Source organism: Rhinichthys klamathensis, unplaced genomic scaffold, assembly GCF_029890125.1.
Source record: "Rhinichthys klamathensis goyatoka isolate OS25496 unplaced genomic scaffold, OSU_Roscu_1.1 h1tg000029l_1, whole genome shotgun sequence".
Lineage (NCBI taxonomy): Eukaryota > Metazoa > Chordata > Actinopteri > Cypriniformes > Leuciscidae > Rhinichthys > Rhinichthys klamathensis.
In genome coordinates this window covers 3,659,893-3,680,009 of record NW_026606579.1, presented here as the reverse complement: position 1 = coordinate 3,680,009, position 20,117 = coordinate 3,659,893, and the positions used below count along the sequence as shown (strand labels likewise).

The following is a 20,117-nucleotide window of genomic DNA, read 5'->3' as shown; positions in this document are numbered from 1 at the left end:
TTGACATTAGTTCAAGATGCAAAATCTGAAATTAAGCATGCATGAATAGCATGATCTGAAAATATTTAGCGAACCAAGCACATTGTATAGACTAATGGTGTCAGTGATCAAGATTGTAGAGGAAAGAAACGTCAGCAGTCAGGTGGTTGTATTGAAGCCCATGAGACTGGAACAGGTTTCAGAAAGGATTCTTTAAAGCCTTAGGCCTCCATTACTCCATAGTCAGGGAGATTTACAAATGAAATGGACAAATTCAGCAGCGTTGCTATTCTCCCTATGAGCGCTCGTCCTGAAAGATCAGAGAGACACCCGAGAACCCTCAAACAGTTTGCTATGAATGTCACGTTAACATATATATTTTAAAAGTAATAGTTTGTCAGTGTTTTTTTTTTCTTTCCTGTATGGTTCTGTAGAGATAAAAACCCTGGTTTCATAGACAGGGCTTAAGCCAGGATTAGGCCTTAGTTCAATTAGGACATTAAAGTAGCTTTTTATAAACGTGGCTCAGGAAAAAAAAACATTACTGGTTTTCATCTTGAGACAAAGCAACGGCAGTGACGTATTTTAGGATATATTAGTGCAAGTTGCTTTCAGTTAAACCTTCTCAAACATGCATTATAGTCTGGGACTAGACTTAAGCCTTGTCTGTGAAACCGGCAGTTAATTAATTATTATACGGTATGTTCTATATCACCCACGATCATACGGGTTATTTTATTAACAGCTTAACTTTTATTTTTAAGACTAATATGGGTAGTGGACATAAACCTTTTGTTTTAGTCATTTAGATTAAAAATGATACTTGTCTAAATTATTTGCTCATTATATTGGGCGTGGTCACCATTTCATAGTTATTTATATTATTTGTATCACCTAGTTTTAGTTTTTATCACCTTTTTCTGCACTTGTTCTTTTAAATGTAATTTAGGTTACACTTAGTATAGACATTTTATGTAAAGTCATGACTAGTCATTTTGAAAAAATAGACCCAAGTTAGATCATGCATAAATATTCCTTTTTCATGTTTTATATCAATTCATGCTGAATCTAGTCAGGATGATTTCAGGTTAAAATAGCAATTTGAATAGATATTTGTTCATGGACAGCCAAATTATCTACATTTAAACAACCTTTTTGTTTGAGGCTTATGCCATGTAAACCAGACATGGCATAGTATTGCTGGTTAGTATTGCTAACATAAGTGATTATTAATAATATCATACGCAAATCAGTTTAATCTGCCGTTGGTGAATTGGGTTTGGGGGTCATTTCTGTTAACTCTCATTCGAGTGCACAGGGCTACCATTGACTTGCATTCGAAAAAAACAAAAGCTTGGTTTAATAGGGCAAGCTTTTTTATGTTCAGCAGAGGATCTCATTCTGCAATACTTCGATTACGCACGAGTCCATTTCACAAGAGCATATTAAGATTACATATCACGCACTCTGTTTGACTGCAGCTTTTACACAAGCGGACACATTCGCCTTGACAGAAAGTGTAGGTCTTCCGGTCTCTCGTCTGGGGGAGGGAGAAGGGCTTGTGCCGATCACAAATAATGAGTCATGTGTCTGGCACACAACTCCCTCTTCATCGAGATCATTAGGAGCATAAGTGATGCATAAAGGCTTCTCCTGAGCAGGTGACACGGGTCTCAACTTCCAGGAAAGGCACATTAATCACAGATTATTCTTCTGCTTAATTATTCCAATTCACAGAAGAAGGAGGTGCAACCAAGGACATTCAAATTATTTTTGGACGGTCTTCATGTGCATGCTTTATCTTTTGGGCCCAAAAATATACCTTCTTAATATCTGGCAATGACGTCACACGTGGCCCTCAAATGCAAACGGTGGTGCGCTTTATCTCTAGTGTGCATATAATCAGTTCAAGGACTCGAGGAGTTGCTGTGTTGTGCGTGAAGTCAAGAAGACAGTCATGGTTGCAGCTAAAGCAGTTGTTTTTTGTCTTCATGGAGCCTTTTTAGTTGAGATTGCACATATACAGATGCCCTGCCATGGTGCATGCTGTGTGTTTATACCTCAAAGGAACCCATTGAGTTTCCTCTGATGCAAGAATTTAACTGAGTCAAGACAATTCGCACATTATTCCTATTCTCAGCTGCAATTATTATTCTAACGTCATAGATTATCCTGTACTTGTTTTGTAATATAGCAATGATACTGTAAATGGGTTAACCCAGTTTTAAAGGACCATGTCAAGAATACAGAGCTGAAGTAGCCGTTTGTTCGACAGGCCACTGCAACGGGCGAGAATGGATTAGTAAAATCCTATTAGAAATACCAGACCAAGAATTCTGCCATACTTTATTTCAAAGCAAGTACGAACCACAAACAGATTACTAATACTGAAAACCATTCAGAGCCAAGCAACAGTTTGTGTCATGTCTGTGTAAAGAGAATCCAGGATCTGGTGCTGACATGGATTTTGTCTAATTTTAGCCCAGTTATACTCCTGACACCTACGTTATATCAAACAGCACAGAAATCAGTTACACCGGATGAGTCATTCTCTGAAATTACTGAAGGAGAAATGAGCAAATGAACACTGTTAAGAAATGTCCATAAAATGACCACCTTGTTAAGTAGCCTGGGAAAACCCAGACAACTTCCGGCAAATTTAGATTTGCTCTGGCAAAGAGCTCATTCAAGCCCATTTCCAATCCGTCGAAATCGAGGCACCAATCAGAATCGTTTGGGCGGGCTTTACACGATGACGACAGCGCTGGGATTTTGAACATGATTTTGTAGCCTACATTACAAAGATGGATGCCGCCGTCGAACATCACTCGTTCCAATCAGCTATCGCGTCTGTTTTAAGCGATTTGAACGTTTCCTTTTTGTTAAAAACCGAGTAAAGAACAACACTCGGAGATGTTTCTCCGCCGCTCTGCATACGTCATCTCCTTCATCGCTCGGATTGGGTTTAGGTCTATCCGCGACGTCCGTTGGTGACGCCCCTCTGGAAATGATTTGTCTATGACGCTTTGCCAGACCATAACTCAGTTACAACTGAGAATGGTCTGGTTTTAACCAGGCTACTTGTTAAGATAAAGGATAAATGAATTTTTTCACAAGTGTTTTACCCATAATTTGAATTACGCACCGCACTGTGTTGTGTTTTCGGGTTGATGGAAATGTAACGGAAAAAAGTACTAACATTATCCGTTTTTCTACTGATTTATTTTTCTTACAGTGAATAATGTTTGTATATTTGTAAGTAACAGCCGTGTTGTCAGGGTTATAAAAAAAACTCAATTAATGGCTGGTGGGAACCAACCACACATCCTTGTTTTTTTATTATATTTTATACAGTATTTTGCAATGCTTTTTTATTAGTTCAGTATAGGGCTGTCACTTTTTATTCGATATTCGAATATGCATTCGAACATGACGTGAAATATCCGTAATCGAACTATAAATAAACTAACCGGTTTTTAAAGTGCCATGTTTAGCGCGTTTGTTTTTTATTTTATTGTTTGCCATCTCATCCAGTAGCGGGCACTCTAAACGTATTGTAGCGTAAGCTCATGACCAAATCAAGCGAATAATAGCCAATAGCCACCCTGTTTTGAAAATGGAAGATAACGCACAGAACGGCCAGCCTGAGCGGATAATTTCTACCCCAACTCATCTAAAAAGTAGTGTCTGGAAATGGACAATCCGATTGATGAATCCGAACACGGTGTTTACATGAACGATACATAAAGTAATGTGGTTATATGTCACAAGATTCAAATCGGAATTGATTTTTTGACATGCGCACACTGCACGAATATGCCGCTGTTCGCGCATAACTATTCTCCTCTATTGGTTCTTTATTTGTTTTAAACAGCAGACTTAATATTTATCCGTTTCTGGTCATGATTTGGAGACGATGAGCATGATTTGCCGTGCTGCTTATATTGATCACGCAGTAAAACCCCGCGCCCAAAACCAGTCGTCTGTGGATGACAATCTGAAACAAGTACTGGTGGGACGTTGTTCTGCTCCACTTCACAGACGCTGAGTGAAATGAGATTTTTTCAATAACGGAACACTCATTTATATGACACTTTATTCAACAGGAAGAACAGCTCGCTCCGTGCGTAATACGTCATTGCACATGCGCAGTCCTTTTAGTTTCGGTTTTCAATCCGATCAAGTGTTTACATGTTCTCTCGATCGGATTACAAAAGGAGTAAACCATTGGATCGATTAAGGTGTTTACATGAAGGTTTTTTAGTCCGATTGAGCCGTCAATCCGATTATAAGGGTTCATGTAAAGACGCGCAAATACCTGTGTGTGCCAGGCACGTGTGCGCGCTCCGAGCGCGTGTTCTCCACCGCGGGGAACATCGTCAATAAAAAGAGAGCCGCACTTGATCCAGATCAAGTTGATAAATTGGTGTTTCTAGCAAACAATATTAAGAAATGAATTAGGCTAGGCTATATAGGCCTTACTCCTGCTGCTGTTTAAGTTGTCACGTTATTGTTTGTGCCGTGCTGTTCCGCTTCAGTTTTTTCCCATATGTAGCCTAATTTTGTGATTGGCTATGCATAGTGGCACTTCATATAGATTAAGTTGATAACTTGCTGTTTAAAACATTAAGTAAAAAAAAAAAAGTTCAGACAGGCCTGAGTCCTGTTTATGACTGTCAGACTGTTAATAAATGTGTGATCTCCATTACGGTGTTTTTTTTGGGGGGGGTTTTGGTGGGGGTGGGGGGTGCTCGTAGATATTCAAATATATTCGAATACATTGCTTGATATTCGATATCCGTTCGAATTAGATTTTTCTCAAAAGTGACAGCCCTAGTTCAGTATCAAATTGTATTCATCAAATATTCCTCAAACTGTTTGCTTGATGTTCTACATTTATAATGTTTTTTTTTTTCCTGTGCTGATCGTCATTTATATTTTTTTATATGATAGCCTATATTTTAACCGCATAATCCCTCAGATTTGATATGTAATATCTGCTGATCATGTATAGGAAGCACTGCATTATTTATATTAAGCTATAGAGGCTGAATGCATGCGTATCTATCATTTATAAAAATCCCCATTTCTAACTGACAAAGTTTAAACATGCAATATATTTCATAATCGTTATCAATTATATATATGATGAAGTGCATATGCATTGAAGGGCAGTGCGTTTAGGGGTGTAACGATATTTGAACCGAACCGAAAAACCGCGATACACCACCCACGATACGTATCGCGATACTCTCATGGCGTACCGAACACGCCCCGCCCCCTGCTGCCCCGCCCCGGCTCATTGCACCTCATGTGTTATGTGTACACAGCGAATACAGGGCTGTTGCCTAACCACCATTAACCACATATAATCGCAATAAGCTCAGTGTTTTGTTACTTTTGATATTAAGCAAGGTCAAGGTGTAATCTTTCAAATTATGTCTATTTGATCACGAAATTCAAACAATAAATGCCGTTTTGGCGCTCTTAGATGTGGCGTGACAGATATCACTGTATGCATGCGGCAGCGCGGAGCGCGATCATCTCTTCCTCAGTTACAGAATAAACATGAATGGACACACGAAGGCAAGGGCGTAGATTTGGTTTGAACATTGGGGGGGTTGTAATGTTTAATATAGTTAAAAAAAATTGTTCTGCATATTTTTCATGTGATCATGGTATAAATATTGGGGGGGTTATCTCCCCCCCCCCCAACCCCCCCATAAATTACGCCCCTGCACTAAGGTATGTTGAAAGATACAGTATACTTACTGAAAGGCATCATAACTCGTGCAAACACTCAGTCAGTGTTTCAACAGCGGAAATACGACAATAAAACGCTTAGTTTTTCACATAGCTTTATATTTACCTCAGGCAAATCATTCAGTGTCCACAGCTTGTTGGTTTGCTAACTCTTTCACTAAATAAATGCAATATATTAGCCTATATATTATATTTTACTTAACCTGTTTATGATATCTTGATTATTTAATGTATGTTTAAAATAGTTGTCATGAAAATAACAGCAACTGTGTAAATTATTATATAACAATAACAAATCAGAGTAAAAACATGTTAATGCAAAAATTGCCTTATGTGCAGTTTACACGTTTTCATACAATTTGTTATTTGAGTGTTGATTATTATTATATCTAAAAAAAATATCAACTGAATTTAGGCTAAAAGTCTAGGCTCTGTTGTTAAGCTTTAATGTAATGTGCAAGTAAGGGCTCTTATATAGTTTACAGCATTAGCAGATAATTTTGTTATCCTTGAGAAACGTTTACTTGTAATTGAATTAATTTAAAGACAAGGACACAATTTGTTCATTAAAGCACTGTTTAATAAAAAATAAAAGCAATTTTAGCTTTCTAACCCCCCCCCCCCCCCCCCCCCCACCCCACCCCACCGAAATGAACCGAACCGAACCGAACCGAGACGTCAAAACCGTGGGACAAACCGAACCGTTAGGTTTGTGTATCGTTACACCCCTACGTTTAATACCATAATGCTTTGCGTGATTCATTTCACATTTGAAATCAGAAATACAGGGATCAGTCCATTAATGGCTTTATCCTTCCGGTGTATTTCCAGTCTACATGGACAAGCCACGTATCAGCAAGAGTAGGATGTGTATAATCCACAGTCAGAAGGTTATAACAACTGTCATATTATGGCTTGGTCATCTCCATGGAAACAGGGGAATGTGCATTGTCTCTCCTTTATCCACCCTTTCTGGGAAACATGTTATATGAGGACTCCATATGGGCTATAAGACTGAATAAATGACATCCCATTAAAATAATGATGTGAAATGACTATTACTAAGAAGTATAGCTGTAAATATTATGTGGCTATAACAAAATCTTCCGGCTGTGTATAAATATGATCTGTGTGTGTGTACGTCAGGAAAGGCCACCCATTCCTTTCAGAAATGTTTATCTTTGGAAGTCGGGCCTTGGTATAATTGAACTGGATACAGGAGGACGGACACAGGAACAGATAAATGCAGGTCGAGTGTTCTTGAGCAATGACTGACTTTCACAGAGAGTTTGACATTTTGTTTCGGTATTGACAGAATCTGTCTGTCTGTCTCTCACATTGATGTCACTTTTGATTTGGAGACACAGTTTTCCTGAAAGGTGCATGGATACTCGAGCAAGGCAAGTAGCTTATCTCTCCATAAATTGTTAGATTGTGTTCATTTTAAAGACTGACCTTAGTAACAAGATCACATAGGCTAGATTGAAAGTGTCTGTTTGCAACACGTTAGAATTAGTGATAACACTGCATTGTCACACAGATGAGATTTTAATTTATTATTGTAGGACAAAAATGCAATTACAGGCATCCTTACACAATTGCACTTCACGTTTTGTGATAAATTACGTTTCTAATGTTCCTCATTTACAGACATTATTGAAGATTTAACCTGTCTGATTTAGCCTATCACAAAGTAATACAATTACCAAAAAATAGCTAAATCTTTAAGGATCAACTTGTACTTCAATTGTATGTTTTTGAGCTATTAAAAGAGAGCCACAACCAAAGGGTTAAGCATTTTCAGCATGACTAATGTAAATCATGATCAAATGTCTCCATAGGAAATTGGCTACTTTCATTCACAAACAGTATCTAGTGATCTAAACGAATCATTAGATGTTTACGGATTGATACTTGATCTAATTGGAATCATATGTTTGTAAAACAAAAACAAAAAATTAAGTTATGATAAAGTGTAACCGTTTTATTAAAACAGTGATGAAACGATCCGCGCGCGTTTTACGCATATGATGTGATCATCCAGAGACTCCGCGCGCTCATCACGTGCTTCAGCTCAATCCATCCAGCCGCGTCAAGCTGAACAAACTCTCACCTCTCAGGAAAGGCTTGTGAAAAACCTATGGGATCGACGTCAAAAAGGTTCAACTCTTTGGACATGTCGAGCTGAAAGCGAAAGAATCTGATGTGAGTGGAAGTGTTGGGAAACCCCTCTAGGTTGGTCCTTTCCTCGTCTCCGGGAGTCCGTGGGAAGTTTCTTTCCATGTGAAAACCACCTGACACATATGATCTGCTCCATACACACTCATACTGGACCAGCGGGGACACTTACATATCCATAGATTGTATAACAACCAGGAGAAGACGAGACCGGGACGCGGATCGGATATATAAACTGTTTGGTTTGGTGAGTAATCACAACTGCTCTTATAAGACACACGCAGGCATACGATATTTTGACCTAATTCATCTCTTGCTTACGAATTATGGAAATGCATTGCGCACAAGCCATGTCATGGTTTAAAATGCGTCTGGCGGCGCGCGTTTTAGAGGAGAAAACCAACATCTGCTCGTTAAAAGTACGTCTGCATTTGGACTGCCGTGTGTTTGTGGTGGTTGCTGGATTAGTTGGAACGATTCAGACTTATTGTGCATCATAATAACCGCACCACTGACATATTAATTATTCCAACAACCATTATTTTAGCATCCTTTAATTATGCATGCTCGTCTGGTTTCAGGAGACTAATGCGTTTTATAGCTAACATTCAGGCTTTATTAGGCTATGCAATGGATTTTATACATTCAAGTCTCAGACTGTCTGTGAGATGTTTTTCTCTCCTGTGGCCACTCGTGGGTTCGGCGTGGATTCATGTCAGCTGCTGGTTAATTAGACGCAATTGCGCACTGGTTGTCATGACCACTCATCCACATCCATGCTCCAGACTGTTTACCTTCTGCGTCTGATGTATATGTGAATGCATTAATTCTAGAGAAAGTTGTGCATTGGTTAAATATTTGAGCTGGTAACTGAAAGGCTTTGATTTCAAAATCAATATTATTTTAATGATTAAATGCAAAGTTGTTGTTTTTAATTTCTGCTTTTTGAGAAAAATACTAAATACTAAATACTAAATACTAAATACTAAATACTCATTATAGGCCTTCTTCAAAATCATTTAACTTTACAAAATCATTGAACTTTACAAAATCTAAATATTTTATGTATCAATATTTAAATGTTTATATATATATGCGTTATATTTATGCAAAGTAGTTTTGTGTATAAATGGTCACACATTTGACTGTCTAAGCCTTAAATGCTTAAATACATATGAACTTTTGTGGCGTAATGATGTTGTTGGATGCTTAGGGCTGTCAAACGATTAATCGCGATTAATCGCATCCAAAATAAAAGTTTGTGTTTACATAATATATGTGTGTGTACTGTGTATAATTATTTTTAATACATAAATACCCACACATGCATGTGTATTTATGAAATCTTTGCATGTATATACTCTGTATATAGACTGAATGTAGCCTATATATAATGTATATTTTATATAAATATAAACATTTTATATATAAATAACATATTTTTCTTAAATATATACATGTGTGCATTTATATACAAAATAATTATACACAGTACACACACATATATTATGTAAACACAAACTTTTATTTTGGATGCGATTAATCGTGATTAATCGTTTGACAGCCCTATAATATAATTATTATCAGTCAAACCAATTATCTGTCCGTCTCTATACAAAGAGCTGATTCGTGAACCATTGTGTCCTTGCTCTAGACACCTAACCTCAGAGGAACTATCCCTCCCTTTATGATGTGTAGACTCAGAAAAGCAGAGTAAGAATCTGCTAAATTACTGAAGTAAATAAGTCATCTTGTGAAGAAGAAAGCTGCAATATTTTTAAGTAAAGATGCCTGCATGCTTTATATGTCCAATGATTTATAAATTCAAAGCCGCCTCTGTAATTTATAGTTAAGTTGATGTTTTTTCATTTACTGCTCTGGCTGCGCTCAAGGACTCAAGTTCAATCAGAATATACAATCAGAGCTTGAATAGCTAAAATACCAGCCTATAAGGTTCAAGAGACTTTGGAAAGTCTTATAGATGTTGCTTATATATAATATGCAAGGTATAAAGGACTTTCTTCTGCAAAAGTTGGATCTTGGTTGGCTTCTATTTTTTTAAATCAACAATCAATAACATAAGTTGCCACTTAAATTATTGATGTAGTTGAGAGTTTTGTCATAACTTTGTCAAAAGAACCTCAATGTCTGTGTGATTCGGCTGCACAGTCACTTCGTTGCTTTATAACCAATACATCTTTTGGATCTTTCAATCTCCATGTCAGTATTTAAGAGTTAGTGCTGTTAGGGCACAGGTTTATTTATTTTTAATGCTATACCTTGTAGAATAAGAAGGAAGAACAAAGTAGTCGTGAGATGACAGTTCTGTCGACTGGCAGAAATCCTACAGAAACTATAGAGCATGCATTGCACAAACTCATTCTTTTCAGTATTTCTCTTTAATCTCAAAGTGGTAATTGAGATTAAAATGTCCCAAAGTTATATATAAGGTAAAACCGTGTGTGAGTGAATGTCTGTGGGTTTAGACATATGAGCATAGGGCATGCATTTGTTTACATGATAGCAAAGTTTGCACACCGAGTTTGAGTACTAGGTTTCATTGTACGGGTCATCAGGTATTCTGAATGCAACAATATTGGAATCATTTTACTTTTGTTGTTCCCCCAGATTTCCACAATTCAAACATGCATTTGAAACCTTTACCAGAAAATGCTTTCCACTGATAGTGGCACGTTTCTCCAGGGAGCTGATCTTTCCGCTGCTATTCTTAGAGTTGTCTCTTCAATCAGTCTATAAGAAGTGAAAGAGAATTGCATTGAGATGACTGAATTCAGAACTTTTAACGCACCGTGCCAGAGTTGAACCGTTTTCTCAAATTCTATTTAAACCTGTAAAGAGAACAGCCTATTCTTGCTTGAAAGCACCTTATGTCGGGAGAAATGGATCACACACATATGCAAACTGTGTCTCTTGCAGGGCTGCATGCATAAATGCCAAGAAACGGCATTAGAGAAACGTCACCCAAAGAAAACGAGATCTTCTTGAGGAGGATGGACCTGCCGGACAAGGAGAGACGGTCACCGGAGAACGGCCCAAGGCCCTGTTGCTCAAGCCTCAAGGTAAATCTCTTCACTTTAACACCTATATGAGCTTTATTTTCTGGTGGACTCAATTGTCACAAATAAAAGCGGCGTGTTGATGGCTGAAGGAGAAGCGCTGGTATGTTTGTGAGCTTGCAGGTCAGTCGCTTTACACGTAACAGGCTTTGAGGGCCTGAAGCACTGTGACGTCTTTGGGTCCAAACAAGATTTAGCTTCAGTTTGTGGTGGAATCTTGTTCTGAAGAGCTGAGGTCTGAGAACAGAGAAGGATTTGAGCCAGCACTCCTGATGAGATGATTATAGCTGATGATGTAAATAACGAGATAGTCACGCTCAGCAGTTCCTTTGTCATAAACACTAATGCGGCCACAGAAGGTCCATTCAGCTATGTGAACTCTCTGTATAAGACACACAGTCATGTGCACCTTTAGAAGTATTGTAAGCTTATAATGTAAAGGTTTACTCAAGATAAATTTGAAAACATACAGTGCTAATCACACACAAGCAGTTTTTTTTAGTTGTTGTGGCAAACAGGTGAATTGCTTATTTCATTTCATTACACATGAATTCAAAATCAGCCTAATTTACTTTAATAATACACATTATTAGTCTTATTGTGAATACTACGTTATGCACATTACTCCCCAAAAAAATTGGCTCCACTTCTGAAACAGCTTCAGCTGACATACATTTTTTGTCTCATTAAATATCCGGTTTACATTACAGACATAAAATGGGCTGCGAACACTATTATCTTGACTTTAATCCCCCCATGTAATGGTTTAAAAACATTTTATATAGATGAGCCTATAATTTAAAGTGCCCCAATTATGCTTTTTATCTTGTATGATATGATCTTTCATGTAGTGTGTAATATACAGTAGCTGTTTGTGAATGTAAAAGGTCTTCAAATTTTCAAACATCAAAGTGCAGATAAATAAGTATTGTCTCCCAAAAGAAATAACTCATTAACGAGTCATCAGTAATTTGAGTCTTGAGGGGGTCGCACACCGGACGAGAAGCGCAGCGCCACATCTTTAAAATTCGAACACATTATTCTCTGAGTTTACACACACCAGCGGCGCCATTCGGCGTCTGTCCGGCTCTGGACCTTGTTCAAAATCCTGCCGTGCCACAGAGCGCCATTTACATAGTTTCATATTAAATTTACATAGTATTTGTCTCAAATCGTTGTTAATGTATATACTGACTTCACCCTGTGCTGCAATATACTTTTAGTTTTACATTCATTTACAGAAATCAGCTGCTTGAATGAAAATGGCTGATGTTATCGGATTTTCAGGAGATTCTCAATTCATTCATTTAACGGACGCTTTGAGGTAAAGTGTTCACACTGCAGACTTGTCAACGATTGTATTTAAAGGGATAGTTCACTTTGAAATTAATTTTTGGTATGTTTTAGCTTACCTCAAGGGCATCCAAGATGTAGGTGTCTTTATTTCCGCAGTAGTTTCAATTTTGATATTTTTAGGTCAAAGCGTTCTTGTCTGTCAGTCATATAATGCAGGTCTATGGGGTCCACCTCAAAGAGCATGCACAGAGAAGTCCAAATTAAACATGATTTAATGACTCGTAAATGTAAGTACACATTGATGGCCTAAGACACGAAACGAGCGGTTTGTGTGAGAAAACGAACAGTATTTATATCGTTTTTACCTCTTGTAACCACAGCCACGTCCAAGTGATCTGAGGGCGCCGGCGCTTCGGTCTGTGCGTTACAAGAGGTAAAAATGATATAAATACTGTTCGTTTTCTCACACAAACCGCTCGTTTTGTGTCTCGTTTGACCTAAAAATATCAAAATTGAAACTACTGCGGAAACAAAGACACCTACATCTTGGATGCCCTTTAGGTAAGCTAAAACATATCAAACATTTATTTCAAAGTGAACTATCCCTTTAATTGTACAGTACAATCATTACATAGTACAGACATTATCTTAATTTCATAATGTCCTTAAACATAACAATATTGCTGGCCATAAACTGAGAAAGTGTGCGTCCGGTGTGTGATACCTCGAGTTGCGCTGCGCTTCTCGTCCGATGTGCGACCCCCTTTACTTCCTGCTCGAACCTATGTAGGTTTGTAACAAATTTGCATAATGCCAGTCTAGGGTTTTTATTGGCTGCCCACAAACAACATCTACTTTGCCCCGCCCTCAAACACTGCAGCTTAGACTGGAAGAGTTTGGTTCGTGTTGTCACCACTGCGATGTGAAAGCAAATACACTTTGCATAAACTTCCAAAGGATGAGATTGATATGGTAAAATCAACGCCATTGTTACTGTTCGTATTACTGTGTATCAAGTATTGAGGAAGATCTAGAGCTAAAATTCAGATATGGTAATGTAATGAAGCTATAGACCAATCACGCTGTAAGCTACAGACCAATCACAACAGACTGAGGCAGCGAGAGTCTCTGAGGACACATCTGTGCAACCATATCAATTTGAGCCAGAGTCGGACCCGGAACAAGATGACGGCCGCAAAGAAGTTCGACAATAAGGCTCGAACAGGACGTTTCTGAATGGTTGGTTAACATAATGTCACTTTGATCTATCTTTGTGTATTGGCAGGGTAGAGTAACTTAGTGAGATGTAGGGACGCTATGTGTTTACTGATGTATATGTACTCAGTTTGTAATAACACAATAACCATAATGCGTTGTTCATTATAAACGTGGGATTATGAATTATATTGAGAACGTCGTATAGAAAACATGCCGTAATGTACCCTGAGTGTAAACCTTAGCCGCATTCATCATGAAGCGTGCAAGCGATTTGCAAAGATTAATATAAAATATAGCCTACAATTTTACACTCACTTCTTCTGGAGGTGCAGCAGGGACATGAATAGTTGGTACCGATTCTTTTTTCAGGAGCAGCTTCTTAGCAAAACCAGCTTTATACTGAGTCTGACCCTCGTTTATAAAGCAGTCTGGTGAGAAAAGATTTGTGAATCGCGCAAACATGAAAGCATTGACGTTGCTCGTGGGGAATATTCCCTTCGAAAACAAAACTTCACTGCGTCTTCAGCGGTTCGGATTTAGGAACATTAAAATGACTGTGTTCGTTATTACACCCAAGAACAGAACACCACAGTCGCTTAGACGCCATTCTGCTCCAGCGTATTAACAATGACGGACTATGAGGACAGCTCGCTCAGTGCGGGTCTGTGTTGAAACGCTGCTGTCAATCAACAATCGTGGGAGGGGCGTGCGAGCTTGTGACGTCACAAAAACGAACGGCTCAATTTGAGGCAGGGGAAAACATATAAGGAGATTAAAACAAAAACACTGGATAGATTTTTATCATTATATGATGGTTGTGTACAGGCACTGCCAACACACATTTCAGTACAATCAACTTGAAAAAGTGCATGTACCATTATATGACCCCTTTAATACTAACACTTTCTTTATTACGTGTACTGCGTTAGACTAAACTGGGAAGGGTCACAGCACTTGCATATTCTTGTCCTATTGTTAGTTTAATTGCTTCTATTGCACTCCTCATTTGTAAGTCGCTTTGGATAAAAGCGTCTTCTAAATGATTAAATGTTCTGTCAATAAGAGAGAGTCCTACATGGCAGAAATCCAAGAGCTCACACACACAATCAAGTTCTGACTGTCGCCACCCTTGGGCCATTAAGGGGTTAAATGCTTTTAAAAGAGCATAACAGCAATAGCAGAAGATGTTATCAGCTGACTTGATTTGTGTATCAAACCACAGACCCTCTGGGTTTGAAAGTGTGAATGTCCAGAAAGAGCTCTTGAGCTCTCAGACTAGCCATATGAGAGCTCTCTAAAGGCTCAGCTCTTAATTAGTGACATAAAATGTTTTTTTAAACATTAAGATTTGGCACACGCGGATGAGATCCGAATTTAGGGATTGTTTTTGCTTGGGATTAAATTTGCATGAGACAATAGTGTAAAAGCTGCTTAGAATCAGATTATTTTTTCACAGGAACGAACACAATGAAAGGGCCGTTTCTAAGAAAAGTGATCATGCAGAGGTGCGGTAAATTACATCTTAGATGTGTCCTGATCATAATCCTCCAATAAACCTTTACGGAGGCCTATTCTGATTGCCAAATTCTTTGCTTTAGCCTGAGGTCTGATCTCAGAAATGATCTGCATGCTTCAGGAACGCAGAGTAATCTGATGAATGAAGGTATTGTAATTGCACCCATAGAGACCCTTATGGTAAAGCCGATTAGAGTTTTCAATGCTCTACAAGTTTTTCTCCAAAATAACACAAGAATAAAAAATTTCGTCGCATCCAGTAAAAAATGTAAGGACATGTGTGCACACAGAAAGAACAAATGCATTCTCTTATCCCGGTTTACGGTACATTGACATCTATTAGTATGCCATAAGGGTTCATCTCCCACAAAAGTGTAAACATTGAGCCTCCCAGACACCATCTGAACTTTGAGAGTGGTCTGCTTAGATCTGTCAATCACTTTCCAGCTCAACCTATAGCGAGGGTTTGGGGCATGGCTACTGTAGCAGGCGGAGTCAGAGGGTGTTTAGCCGTGAGACCATGACATGACATCTGCATTTAAACCTTCAAAGATAAAACAGCTGATGAACAAGTCAAAGCGAATGGGGCATTGCGATGCAATGCACTACAATGGGGTCATATACCATACATCACCATCATGCACCCGTTCAGAAAGACAAATGAACCAGTTTATATTGTGTCCAGTGTAGACAGCCTCAAACTGTTGTGGCAAGTCATGTCAAAAATTTGCAGATATGTTGGATGGGTTTATTATAAGCGCGACGCTCTAGACGCACACTGTCTCCGAAATCGCATACTGTATAGTAGGTACTACATTTGGTTTGAAACTTTCTTCGTGACCATTAAAAAAGTATGTTCTGTATAGTATGAATGTGTGTCGTATAAATATACTACGTTTGACATGTTGTCATGTGACATACGGCATCAGTTGCGTCGCTTCACTGCCATTAACAAATACTCTCCCATGGCCTCATGGGATAGTAAAAGGTGTGTTCAACTTGAAGCGGCAATGCGCAGACCTATCGGCAGTGGTGTAGTGCAGGGTATACGCAGGTATACGGCGTATACCCACTTCTTTTTCAGTCGGCATTGCGTATACCCACTTCTAAATCCCCTCTGATGCGCATCATTTAGTTGCTAATCCAATCTCGTGAATAAAAAACACCCAGTCAGGGTCGTATCATTGAGATCCCCGAGGTCCTGACCTCAGTCGTTTTTTTTAGTGTAGCCTATATAATGAAAGTTGTGCAATAATTCCCTAGTATTAACTAATTTGGTGCTGCAATGATTCGCCCATCGCGACGATTCTCGTCTGAGCTGCTTCAGCACTCAAACACCCGCTCGTCAATGTCAAAATGTTTGAGACCAATCAAAGCAAGCAGGATTTTTGTTCACAGAAGCGCGAGCCGAGCGCGAATCCCAACGCGACGCTTCACTTCAGTTAACGATCATACAGTGCGAGATAAGATGCAAGCAGCTAAAATATACGGCTGTTTTTCGAAAGAAGTTTTAAATGACCGACAGAAAGTTTGATCAAAGATAATTTAACAACACAAGCACCCTATTAAATATATTGCCATTATAATTGTATAAATATTTGTATAACGTTACCTCGAATGTGTTCGACTTTTCACTGTTTGTATCACTCCGCTTGTCTGTGTTTGCGCAACTTGCATCATTAAGCCAGAAGGCGGCGACAAGTGACTGTCTTTATGAGTGAGTAATTGAACCATTAATTAAATGAACAGATTAGTCCAAAAACATTGATTAATTTAGGAAAGAAAAAGTAGCTGAAACTGGAACTGATTCTCATGTTTAATCTGATCAAATACTTCATGCTTTTAAAGCTGTTGTCCATTTTTTTGGCTTTTTTTTTTCTTTTCTTTTTTCGAACCCCCCTAGCAATATCATTTATAGGACCTGGGTATTTAGAAAACCCTGCGTACAGGCCTGATATGCAAGAATACTATTAATTCTATATATGTTCTATAGCTGGGTTTCAGTCACGTGATTATGATGACGCGCGAAATTCAGATGGAGGGCAGGGAGTGAAGAGCGCAATGGACGAGATGGAGGAAAGTCCGTACTGTACTACTTTACAACCTATTACAAGAGAAAGATATAAACAAAAAATCAAACATATGTTGGACGTGATCCTTACGTTATGAAGAGGAGCGATTTTTCAACTGAATTGAAAGATTTTCCTGCCATCGAGGCGGTAGATATCAGCAACTACCTCGTCTTACAGACATACTTTGACTTTACAAAGTTCGGAAACGTTACACATTACACAAACATAGCCACTTAAGTTGTATTATCTCACATTTGATGAAGTGATCACTGCACACACGGGCATTTTCCCATTCGGCTCCTCCCGACCGCAGACGTAGGTTTGCAAGCCGTTTTCCCGGAGTTTTCCGGTCAATTTCTTGCATTTTCCCCCCTTATGAACAACAACTTTTGGTACACTATAAAACCTCCTCGTGGTTTGATCGATTTAAGTAACCATAAACGACGCAAGACATGCATTTTGAGTTTGTTATAGTGCTTTCTAAATACAGCAAATCACTTCCTGCCCTCCATTTGCATTTCGCGCCATGGCAACGCAGTGGCGTGACGTCATATGAAAACAAGCTATTCTATTCATTATATTCTATATTCTATAGTCTAGCATATTCAATACTAATGCAAGACTAGTCTTACATGTCACTGTTTATAACACAGATCATTCGTCCTTTGCTGAGACGCTTAAAAAAATATTGGGGGCATAAATTCAGAGTATACCCACTTCTCCAGGCACCACTACATCACTGCCTATCGGTGTATGACATCAAAGTACCACGAGAGCTATTTGAAAGCAAACAGAGCCGTCTGCTCTCTAATCGCTCTCACGATACTTTGCCGTCATACACTGATAGATCTACTGCTGATCGGGAACTACTGTTTTTCACATACTGTATAGTATGGAAGTGGGCATATTCGGATTCAGCGAGAGTGTTAGCTTACTCAGTTGCTGACTCAAGACTCATAGCAACACAGCTAAAAGTATTCCTAATAGGGGTTGCACAGACTAGTCGATTAGTCGACTTTAATGCTCTGCCATGACGTCGACTAGTCGCTGGTTATGGCCTATAGAGGGCGCAACAGAAAATAAATCTTTGAAATCAAACGGTAAAAATGACAAATAAATGCATACTCTGAAAGACTTCAAGCATACTTCAACAAGACAATTTAAATGATTTAAAAAGCTTATTGTAAGTTAAACGCTGTTCTAAACTAATGTGTGCTGCATTGTAACGCACACACAGCTCGTGCAGATCGTGCGCACACAGAAACATTCAGTTGCACGGAAATGTATTGTCAACACTGTTCTGTGATTTATCTATAATAGCTTAGAAACTGAAATGTTCTAGTGTAATAGTGAATGTTCTTCACCTATTAGAATCTGCCATGTGGAATTAATTCACACACAATCGCTAATGCATTCATATAAATGTAATCTTTACTGTGCTACTCTTTCTGTATCTGATTCTGTGAGAAATATAATGACCCAAAGACAAAAGAACTGATTAAAATCAGCTGTTATGTAGGAGCAATAGCCTTGTGGGAAGCACTGTGTCATACGCCACATCTGTTCACAAGACAACTTGTGTTCGAGTCATAGCTTGAGGTTCAGGCTTATTTATTCATTAATGACGTCATCAGCGACTAGTCGACATCAGATTTTTTTATGTGATGAAAGTCGAGTCGAAGTCGTTCAACCCCTAATTCCTAATATGTTGGACCTTTTATTGAAAGTAGCTATTTTACCTGTTGAGAGCTGTATTTGTGATGTTTGAGTTGAGAGAGGCACGACGAGAGAAAGGGGTGTTTGCAAAGTCTGCAAGGTGCCACTCGTGGCGCAGAAAATACATACTTCATCTTTAAGTTTTGTTTTTTTAGTTGGTTTTAGTTTATTGAAAAAATAATAAATTTCACAACTTGAAATAAAATAAAATATATATGTTAATAATAACCCTGATTGATATATATATATATATATATATATATAGTACATACTTGGTAGTGGCCAGAGGGGATATTTGTTTTTTAATACAAGTTCAATTAAAGGTGCTCTATGTAACTTTTAGCGGCCTCTAGTGGTGATGTTTCAGATTGCAACCAAATTTTACAAGAGCCCTCGTGCTCGAACTCATAGACAATACCGTCTATTACGCAAATATCTCGGCGAATACTAGACGGATTCGGCGAGCACCGAGCTCGTTGGGACCATCTAGTCGAGCTGAAAAGAACCATATAAGTTCCATAGTTTTTGGTGGTGTTTTCGCGGAGATATTAGCAGAAAACCATCGGGCGCGCTGCAAAATTGCGGACGCCGGTGACGTCACGATCTCAGAAGAAAATTGCTCGTATCTCTGGAACACAAAGACCCAGAGAGCTCAAATTCGGGGGAGGAGGTCCCAGGGGAACCCTTGCCCGAACGCTAGAGTGGCGGGCCTCGGGGATCCCCCCTACCGGATCGCCGTTCGCTGGGACCCCCGATTTCGAACGGCTATAACTCGGGGAGCCGGGCGAGTTGGACCTCGGGGTGGGCTCGTTCGAAAGGCCCCGTCCAGCACTACGAACGATTAGAGTCTTGGGAATATTGATCAAAGATTGACTGAGATATAAGCCGAAAAACGTGCGCCTTTAACCGGACGTAACTCCCTGACCGTCTACAATAGACTGTAAGGCTCGGGAGCGCGCATGCACGTCACATCCGTTGGATTTCGCGGTAAATCCGACCCGGAGACTTCACATAGAAATAGGAACACTGGCCTTCAGAGGTAATAGCAAAACTCGACAAGTGGATCATTTTAATGTGTGATTACAACCCCTTCACACACATAATTTTAGTAGAAAAGTTACATAGAGCACCTTTAAACCATCAAAATATGAGGAAAATATTTAAATATAGTAAATATGTGGGACGGACAAAACGCAATGAAACATGCCAAATTTTGCGTCACAAATAAAACAAATAACTCCAAGCTCAACTACGCAATATGCTTAAAAAAAATCTTTAACAAATTTTAATAACATTTGTAAAA

General features: G+C 38.8%; 1 protein-coding gene across 2 annotated transcripts in view; it reads left to right on the top strand.

Moving 5' to 3' along the window:
- The first annotated feature begins 7,726 nt into the window (after positions 1–7,726).
- slco1c1 (solute carrier organic anion transporter family, member 1C1) overlaps positions 7,727–20,117 on the top strand; it is a 34,890-nt gene continuing 22,499 nt past the window's right edge. The window contains exons 1-2 of one of the 2 annotated variants that reach the window (XM_056245307.1): positions 7,727–8,167; positions 10,858–11,000. In XM_056245307.1, the coding sequence (XP_056101282.1) occupies positions 10,872–11,000 (129 nt within the window). In that variant the 5' untranslated portion in view covers positions 7,727–8,167; positions 10,858–10,871. Of the gene's footprint in view, positions 8,168–8,218; positions 8,340–10,857; positions 11,001–20,117 lie in introns of those variants that run through there. The other variant, XM_056245308.1, reaches the window with a different exon arrangement.